At 32.5% G+C, this 10,344-nt stretch overlaps 1 protein-coding gene and 1 long non-coding RNA gene across 2 annotated transcripts; one reads left to right on the forward strand and one right to left on the reverse strand.

The window, feature by feature from the left end:
• LOC125869679 (uncharacterized) lies at positions 1–2,045 on the forward strand. Its single transcript, XM_049550135.1, has 5 exons — positions 1–529; positions 619–1,110; positions 1,221–1,322; positions 1,402–1,516; positions 1,670–2,045. The coding sequence occupies exons 1-5, from the start codon at positions 1–3 to the stop codon at positions 2,043–2,045; spliced, it is 1,614 nt and encodes a 537-aa protein (XP_049406092.1).
• A 3,504-nt stretch (positions 2,046–5,549) lies between these two features.
• On the reverse strand, positions 5,550–7,865 carry LOC125871039 (uncharacterized). Its single transcript, XR_007446967.1, has 3 exons — positions 7,727–7,865; positions 5,782–5,872; positions 5,550–5,590 (listed from the first exon to the last, which is right to left on the reverse strand). It is a non-coding gene; the product is annotated as an uncharacterized LOC125871039 (long non-coding RNA).
• Between the last annotated feature and the right edge of the window lie 2,479 nt (positions 7,866–10,344).

Raw genomic sequence — 10,344 nt, forward strand, 5'->3', positions numbered from 1 at the left:
ATGTATGATGCGGGGCTTCCTTTTAATTGTGTCAATCACAAATTGTTTGATAAATTTATTGAGACAGTAGGACAACATGGCCCCGGAATGAAGCCTCCTACATTCCATGAAGTTAGAGTTACTCACCTAAAACAAGAGGTGGAGAAAGTGGAAAAAATTGTTGATGAGCATAAACTGCAATGGACAAAGTTTGGATGTTCCATTATGATGGACAAATGGACGGCTCGAAATGGTAAACTGATCATCAATATTTTGGTGAATTCTCCAATCGGTAGTGTATTTCTTGGTTCTATTGATGCTAGCAATGAATCTACCGATTCCACCAAAATGTACAAGTTGTTTGAAAGCACTATTGAAAGAATTGGACCGGGAAATGTTGTACAAATTGTCACCGATAATGCTAGCGAGAATGTTAAAGCGGGAAGCATGATGATGGGTGCGTACCCATACATTTATTGGACTCCATGTGCTGCTCATTGCATCAACTTGATGTTTGGTGATATATTCAAGGTTAAGCCATATGCTTCCAGTAATATCACTCTCCTATCCTCTTAACTTTCTTTATAGTCAATATTTAATACTCATTAGCTACTAATTACTATAATCTTACTTTAACAGTTTTTAAGAAGGTCATCAGAATCCATTCTTACATTAGTCAAAGGCCATTGTTGTTAAACTTGATGAGAAAATTCACCAAGGAAAGAAATTTGGTGAAACCAGCCAAGACAAGATTTGCAACGGCCTTCTTGACTTTGAGAGCTATGTACATACAAAGAAAAAACTTGAGAACTTTAGTCCTCTCAACCGAATGGACTTCAAGTAAATTTGCAAAGAAAACTTTAGGGAAAGAAGTTGACAATCTTATTATTTCTGCCCACTTTTGGGATGATGTTGTTCGAGCACTTACAGTTTGTGGCCCTTTGACAAAAGTGCTTCGTTTGGTGGATGGGGAGAAAAAACCACCAATGGGCTATATTTATGAAGCAATGGATAGAGCCAAAGAAACTATTGCACGGGGTTTTCGTGGAGTTAAGAAGCAATATGAGAAAGTGCTTGAAATTATTGATGCAAGGTGGTCAGACCAACTCCATCGGCCTTTGCATGTTGCAGGCCAGTTTTGAACCTAGGATTGTATTATAAAGCTCAAGAAGAGGGAACTTTACTACAGAGTCTGTGGACCGAGTATTATGCATGTGTTGAGAAGATGATCCCCGATACAGCAATACAAGATTTACTAGTCGCTGAGCTTCCTAGGTACAAAATGGCGGATAGACTATTTGGTTGTGGTCCGGCTAAAAGAGCTAGAGACACAAGGTCACCGGGTAAGTGAGTTGATTTAGCTCTTACTTAAATTATTTGACTTACTTATACTCATTAACCTTTAAATTTATTTTATTATAGTTATTCAGTGGTCACTATTTGGTAGTGAAACACCAAACTTGCAAAAGTTTGCCATGAAATTATTAAGCCTAACTTGTAGCTCATCTGGATGTGAGCGAAATTGGAGTGCCAACACGTAAGTAAAAAAAATTATATCCTAATTTCCATATTATATTATTATCAATATATATTAGTTAATATCTATAACTTATGCGCAGATTCATTCCAAAAAGAGGAATAGGCTTGCACTATTGCGTCTCAATGATCTAGTGTATATTAAGTACAATAGAACATTGAAACGTCGTTATGATGCTCATGATCTCATTGATCCAATTCGCTTGGATAACATTGATGATTCAAATGAATGGTTAGTTGGATGCCCCGAAGATCAAGAAGATGAACTAGTATATGAGGATGATGATCTTACTTGGGGTAGTGTTGCTACGACAATTGGAGCTGATGAGAGTATCTATCATCTTAGGGGACTTTCTTCAAGATCAAGAGCACTTGACAAGGGCAAAGGAGTAGAAACTACATCTACAAGTTCAACTTCAAGTAGGACTCGAACACTAATTGATGAAGACTACGAGGAGGAAGATGAGGAGAAATATAATGATGTAGAGGATGTTGATCTTCAAGAGTTGGATAGTTTTGAAGAAGAATAGACTTTTAGAGTTCTAGTATATGTTATTGACTTATTGCTATTGAGATTTTGGATATTTATATATGCAATTAAATATTTTTAATTTTTGGTATTAATTGGCGCCTCGATTCAAAAAGGCGAGCGGCGAGTCGCCTCTCGCTGTCCAAAACACTGGTTTGAATCACCAATTGCTTAGATGTTTTTTTTTAGGTTTTCTCCTTATTTATAGAGTTGTATTCCCCTAGAATTCTAATATAACTTTTGTTTGTGTCATTGATTTTTTTTGTGTATTCACGATATACTTAAATCTAGTATCACATCTATTGGTACCATTTATTTAGAATTTTGTAGGTCACATAATTTTTTCCGAAAACATATAAAAACATCAAATAGAAGCCATCATGATCTATGTCAAATGTAAGGTGTTAGTATGCATATATACCACCCTCTCCAGATCCCACTCGTGGGATTACATAGAGTATGTTGTTGTTGTTGTTCTTTTAAGTAATATCCGCATTGCATAAAAATTTACACGTCTAACAACCTTTGAACAACTCAAATATGTAGCAACTAATAGAAGACTTTACTAATTTCATGTCTAAAATTGTTTCGAAGTGGTTAGAAGTGCATAAAAAAATTTAGTGTTGTAGTGTTGTAACATTTAAAAAAGTTACCATAACAAGACATGAAAATTTACAATTCTAAAGGTGAGCACTGACCTATAAATTTTTCATACAATTGTCAGAGTTGAATGCACAATTCAGTCTCATTTAATCGCTCCAAACAAATCAAACAGGTGAAGATGGCCTTTTTATTAGGTAATTTTTTTATATTGTTTGACCACAAATAATAACAGTGTTGATGTTGTTTCCATTTCAATTTTGTTTTACAGAATGTCGATCCATTTCTTGCTACTCCATCACCTACTACCCACCACCACCACCCTTATATCGTGCCAACTCGATTAAAGGTAGCAACGATAGCAAAGGTGTGCATACAAACCAATAGATAACACCACCACCATATCGTCCTCCTTCACTTAGAGGAAATGATAATGGCTAATGTGTGCATGTAAACTAGAGGCAACAAATGTTTCATTCAACAAGAATGACCTATTACCGAGGTTCAAATTCAATAGCTATTAACTAAAATGTACCTATTTTGGATAGATCAAAGCCATGATCCATTTGAGATGAAATTCGAACCTCAATTAGTTTGTCATAATGAAACTAGTGTGCTAGATCTAACCTTAAAACTTTAAAGTTAAACGTATCCATGCTTAAACCATTTGCTTCTTTTTTATTAAAATTGTCTGAGCGATCAATTACATTGATGTTTTTAAGCTTTCTCGTGTTTTACAGTGTTGTATTCACTTTTCCCTTGAAATTTTGATATAGCTTTACTTTGTGTCATTGAAATATTTTTTGTATTCACTATAAACTAAAATCTATTATCATATCTAGTGGTACCATTTATTCAGAATTCTGTAGGTCACATGATTTTCTTCTAAAACAGACAAAAACACCAAATTGAAGCCACCAGCATCTATGTCAGACGTAAGGTGTTAGTATGCGTACACACCACCCTCTCCAGACTCCACTTGTGGGATTACATTGAGTATGTTTTGTTCATTTAAGTTATATCTGCATTGCATAGAAATTTACAAGTCTAACCACTTGAACAACTCAAATATGTATTGATTAAGATTAGGGTTTACTAATTTCATGTCTAAAATTGTTTCGAAGTGGTTAGAAGTGCAAAAAAAATTAAAAAGTAGGTACAAACTAAATAGTGAAGTCCAAATAACGTGCTCATGAAATTGTGTCACATGACATAATTTGGATATTGAAATGAAATAACATACTAATAGATTTCAGTCTTGAAACCAATTATGCGCATGAAATTAGACTCAATGGCATGTCTTGAACACAGCTTACCCCATGGGCAATCGTTTCAAGATCAAAAGTGAAAACTAGTTTAACTTGTAGTTTTGTCCATGGGACAAGCAAGGAGAAAAGTTTAAGATCACTCACCTTCAATGTCATTCTTAAGAGGGTGTTTGGACTGACTTAAAAGTTGGTCAAACCTACTTTTAAGTCAGTTTTTAACTTCTGGAAGTGTTTGGCAAATATAAAAATAACTTAAAATAATTAGAAAGTGTTTGGCAAGGTCAACAATGACTTAAAATAAGTCAAAAACCAAAAGTAGGTCTCCCCCTACTTTTTATTTTTTGACTTAAAAGTCATTTCAGTTTGACTTTTGATTTTTGACTTAAAAACAATTTTTTAAGCCAATCCAAACGGGCTCTAAGAATCACTCAATCAAGTGAGTTAGATATTGCAAAGTCCAATTTAATGGCCAAGATAAAATAGGACTTTAAATTTTGTTTAAATACTAGATGAGTAATTGCATGTGTAAGCATAGGCCCAATAATGCAAATCTTTCCATAGCTCCTTTACCTTTTATTTTTATTTGAACTAATTCAATTAGAATTTCTGCCTCATATGTTTTACTGAAAATACCTAAAAACAAAGAAAAACATACCATAAGAGTTAAGTTGATTATCCTCTTTATAATTTAAAGGAACAATATATATTGATACTCACATAGACTGGGCCTTAAGTAATGGATACAATTTACTCTTTGCACTTACTAACTAGGTCTCTGCTATATCTTTATGGACCAACATATTGATACAGCTCGATAGTAATTGGGCATCTAGCTGTCTTTGTAGACCCAAGAAGCAATCTCATGCACTGTTGCACCTGAATTTCAAGCTTGTTCACTCCAAATATTGTTTTGGTCAACCCTTAGGCTTTCCAAGTTTCTAGTTTTTGGTTTTCTTCATTGGCACGCATGTGATTGCCTCGAGAACCATACCACTAGTCCCAACAAGTCATAAACACGGTTTATGTCTATGTAAAAGGTCATTTAAGGGAAAGGATCCTAATACTCAAAATGAATAGACAAGTCGTTACATATAATGTTTGTTAGTAATCAACCAAAGCTTGATGTTAGTTTTCTTTTTATTTCATCATTTTCCAAATGACTCAATTTCTACTAAGGCCACCAGGATACTCTAAATATCCTATTCATCAAATTTGTCTAGGTCCAGATCTTCAACATGGTTTAGTGAAAATAGTCAGATTTACATTTTTTTTTCTCATGGAACAATGCCTAGCATACTAATCATCCACTATTATTTCCATCATTTTTTTCACAAATTGATTACCCTTTTCTTCAACATTTTCCACAATATGATTGACAAACAAAATGCAAACATGTGTACAATTTCGTACTATCATACATAGTAATTTCACTAACAGGTTAACTTGAAAACATTCAATCCAGATCAACTGCACGTCATACTACCAAAACTACTAAGCTCGTAATCTTGCAAATGAATGCTTAATAAGCAACTAATATTGTTAGGACCACGCTAATAATAGAATCAAATTTCAACCCAAAAAGTTTAGCTCAAAATTCAGCTAAAGACTCATAGGCATTTATAATTAAGAGATCTTACTTCTTTTCAGATATCTCCACAACCTCTGATTTCTTCAACGGCTGTGAAATTTCACCCTTATCAGTCATTGAAGAACACCATATTTTACATTCGGTCAATAGAAATGAGCTCCATTAACGCATACATTTGAGGAAAAAAACAGTACTTCTCGACCCTCCCTCCCCAAAACCCAAAAAGTTTTGCTCAAAATTTAGCTAAAGACTCATAGGCATTTATAATTAAGAGAACTTACTTCTTTTCAGATATCTCCACAACCATGGCATTCTGCTTCTCCACAGCCTCTGATTTCTTCAACGGATGTGAAATTTCACCCTTATCAGTCACTGAAGAACACCATATTTTACATTCGGTCAATAGAAATGAGCTCCATTAACACATACATTTGAGAAAAAAAACCAGTACTTCTCGACCCTCCCTCCCCAAAACCAATATAATAAACCAAGAGTAGCTTTTGCACCAAACATGATAAAAGAAAAAGACATAATTTTTCTCCAAATGGCTATCAGATAAACTACTAATTTACTCTACATTCCACAAATAGGTATCATTAACACATACAAGTGATAAAATCAATAACCCTCAACCCCCATCCAGCCCACAACATTTTTGAGACCAAAAGAAAGGAAAAATATTCACTTTTTCCAAATTGGTTTCTTTTTTTTTGAGAAAGGTAACATTTACTTCTATATATATACTACTTCAAAGTGTAGTCCCCCTCCAAAAAGTTTTACTTGCATCATTCCTAAGATCTTCTAGTTACAGTCAATAGTATTAAACACATTTTCAGCATCTCCTATCACTACTTGCTTACACCAAAAATAGTAAAGCCCTAGGCAATTTGTCTTTATCTTCTGGATATTGTTATGTTTTCCTTCAAAACATCTTTGATTCCTTTCCTTCCGAATTGTCCGCCACATGCAAGCTGGGACAATCCTCCATCTCTTCTCTTTTTTCCTGCATTTCCATCCCTGTTCCAGCATTGTAGGACTTCTATAATTCTCCCAGGATTTGTCCACTTAATCTTCCACTTTTGGATGAACATCTGCCACAATTGATCTGTCCATTTGCAGTGTAAAAAGAGATGGTTCCTGATAACTCTTATACGTTCAAACAATAAAATCAATACCCCTCAACCCCCATCCACCCACACCAACATTTTGAGACCAAAAGAAAGGAAAAAGATTCACTTTTTTCCAAAGTGGTATCTGATAAACTACTTATTCACTCTTCTACATTTTGCAAATAGGTTCATTAACACATACAAGTGATAAAATTAATACCCCTCAACCTCATCCAGGCATCCACCCCACACCAACATTTTGACACCAAAAGAAAGGAAAAAGATTCACTTTTTTTCAAAGTGGTATCTGATAAACTACTTATTCACTCTTCTACATTCTGCAAATACGTTAATTTAAAACATACAAGTCATAATATTAATACCCCTCAACCCCCATCCAGGCATTCACCCCACACCAACATTTTGAGACAAAAAGAAAGGAAAAAGATTCACTTTTTCCAAATTAGTATCTGATAACCTACTTATTCACTCTTCTACATTCTGCAAATAGGTTCATTAACACATACAAGTGACAAAATCAAACCCCCTAAACCCCCATCAACCCCAGACCAACATTTTGAGACCAAAGGAAAGGAAAAAAGATTTATTTTTTTCCAAACTGATATCTGATAAACTACTTATTCACTCTTCTACATTCTGCAAATAGGTTCATTAACACATACAAGTGATAAAATCAATACCCCTCAACCCCAATACAGGCATCCACCCAACACCAACATTTTGAAACCAAAACAAGAAAAAGCCTCACTTTATCCAAATTGGTATCTGATAAACTACTTATTCACTTACTACATTCTGCAAATAGGTTCATAACACATACAAATAATAAAAACAATACCCCTCAACCCCATCCACCCCACACCCAACATTTTGAGACCGAAAGAAAGGAAAAAGATTCACTTTTTCCCAAATTGGTATCTGATAAACTACCTACTCATCTGCCTAATTCTACCAACAGAAAAAAGGTTCACTTTTTAAACAAAATCCAAGTGAAATAATCAAATCCCAACTCAACATCAGAATAAAGAATCAACATTCTGAGGCAAAAATGAAGGGAAAAAGACATTTTTTTTCAAGTGGGTATTTGATAACTTACCTGCAATGTTGATCAGCGATCGCAATTTGGGTGAAAGAAGACGAAAGATGGACATTATGCTCTCCCATTTCTCACAGGGAGAGAAAGCAACAGCAGAGGGTTTTGGCGAGGTTTTAGGATACTCAAAAGTCAGAACAAGATACACAAGTAAATGTAATGAACTATGTAAATACCCTTTTGCTTAATATGTTAGTATTTGGCTTAATTTAATTTATTATTGATAAAATTCAAATAAAATAGGCATAATCTTTGCTTGGGAAGTAATGTTTGATAATATCCATATAAATTATTTCTTTTTATTATATTAAATAATTGATTTAATGTTTTTGTTCATTTTTCTTCTTAAATGATTGTTTAAATATTTTGATTTTATTTTACTTTCATGTGCACAAGTTCATCATTAGTAAGCAATGAAAGTTGATTCGTCTTTTGGTTGTGACTAGTGAGTAAATAGCTTATTAAAAAAATGTAGGATAGATAGGTCATGATTTTGAGAGTCACAAGCTTAATAGCATATAATAATGAAAATTTGTAGTTGATTATGTGATCTGAAGTACGCGGTGAATTGAGTAAAGGGATTAAAAAATACAAGAATGTTACATTTGGATTTAAACTAATAGTACAAAGTGATTTTAAACTTCTTTTATCATCTATATCTATATCTATATTACCTTTTTTTTTAGATAAGGGTAACTTTATCTATATCTATATTACCTTAAAAGCATGAACTCCTAACTTGAATGTTAAATTACTATAATATCCCTAACTTAGGTTGTGACATTTTCGATGAGTTGTGACTTTTTTCCTAAGGGTTCTGATTTTTGAATGAGTTATGACTTTTCCAAAGAGTTGTGACTTTTTCAATAAGTTGTGATTTTTCCAAAGGGTTGTGACTTCTCGGGAAGGTCAGAACTTTTCAGATAAGACACAAAAAACAATTGTTCATACTATCCTTTGTTGACTATAAATAGAGGGGTTTTCTCTCATTTTTCAACCACAATTTTTTTTGTGATCTTCTACTCTTCTTCTTCTTGCATTTTAAAATTTTTTGTGTGATTTATTGTCGTTGAGTAAGTTCAAAGTTTAGCGGAATATGGGGTACCACTATTGAAAGTTGAATTACAAAAATACCCTTTATAAGTTTAATTACCTATATCTAAAAGTAAAATTATACTCTACTGCAAATTATTTGCTTTAAATTGTTTTTATTAGAAAATTACTCCCTATCAAAATTAGTATTTAATATTTATTTAACAGTGAACATACATCCTACGTTTCAAAGCTTATGGTCTTTTGGTTCTCTTCCGTTATTAGGAGTTATTGAATTTTTCAATTTATTATGATAAAAATTCTATATTTAACAAAAGAAAACTTATAAATGGAAATGCACATAACCTTCACGTTGAAATATACATTAGTAGGAACCTCCAAAATTATTAGGTATATTCTTTTTTCGATTTATATATTATTTGCACTATTTTTGTTTTTAATTATTTTCTTATTTTCTTTAAATACTCATTTTCATAATCCATATTTAATTACTTATTTAATTGTTACTTTTAATATTTATAACTCTCATGCTTTTCATATTCATAACTTCTAAGTATTTTATTTAAAACTTTCTTATTTTTTCTAATACTCCTCCATTTTCATCTATCTAAATTCATCTTACTGGTTTCATGAGACCCCTATCCAAGATTATACATTTCATTCAATAATAAAGTAGTGAAATACTTATATCATTATTGTACTATTTGTCATTTGATCATGTTTGAATTTGATTCAATGAAGAAGACATTGAATTTTGATTGGTTATGGGAGAAGGTGTAGACAAGACTCAGAAAATTATGTACTAATTCTGTATTTATTTCACATCTATTATATTCTTTTGAATAAAGTCTTAACAAGGATGTGTATGTTGTATTATTATTTTTTGTATTTTCGTCTCTATTAAACTTTTTTAAATTTGTTTTCTATGAATTTCTGATCATACTAAGTCTGTATTTTATTTTTGGCTCAAATTAGTCATTAATGACTTTTTATTAGAACTGTACTTATATTAACTATTGTTCAAATTAACAATTTATTGCTTAAAATGAATTTTGTTTAAACATTATCATAAGCCCCTCGTTTGGTGTTTCTTCTCACTGTTTTAAAGATTCACTTTTAATTAATATATTTTATTACTTATTACATATATATTTTCATAAAATTTTAATCCATTTAATGAATTTAAAAAATTTACATGGGATACACGTGCAACGCATGTGTCCATATACTACTCATACTAAAAGTTAAANCCCCCCCCCCCCCCCCCCCAACTAACTCTAACTACCTGAAACTCAAAGATTAACATAAAGAAATAACAATAACCCTTGTCCTCGAAAGATGAGGACTCACCAAGCTCAGCTACTGAGATGATACATAAATTGTACTAACTGTGAATTGGATACTAAGCGTCTGAACCTATATTATAAAATAATATAGAGTAAAAGATTATTTGATTACTTTAAATGTACTGAATATGTGAGATAAACACAATAGTCTAACAAGTTTAATATGATAAATCTCATATGTTGAACTAAATATGAAACTGAAGTACATGAATTGATGTAACG

The sequence above is a fragment of the Solanum stenotomum genome, chromosome 7 (assembly GCF_019186545.1).
Source record: "Solanum stenotomum isolate F172 chromosome 7, ASM1918654v1, whole genome shotgun sequence".
NCBI classification, from domain to species: Eukaryota; Viridiplantae; Streptophyta; class Magnoliopsida; order Solanales; family Solanaceae; genus Solanum; species Solanum stenotomum.

Bases quoted from the DNA above. Each gene is read 5' to 3' on its own strand.
- LOC125869679 (XM_049550135.1), top strand. From the start codon at position 1: ATGTATGATGCGGGGCTTCCTTTTAATTGTGTCAATCACAAATTGTTT. The intron at 1,111-1,220 runs GCCAGTTTTGAA...TCCCCGATACAG, and splicing joins TCGGCCTTTGCATGTTGCAG to CAATACAAGATTTACTAGTC. The intron at 1,517-1,669 runs GTAAGTAAAAAA...TAAGTACAATAG, and splicing joins CGAAATTGGAGTGCCAACAC to AACATTGAAACGTCGTTATG.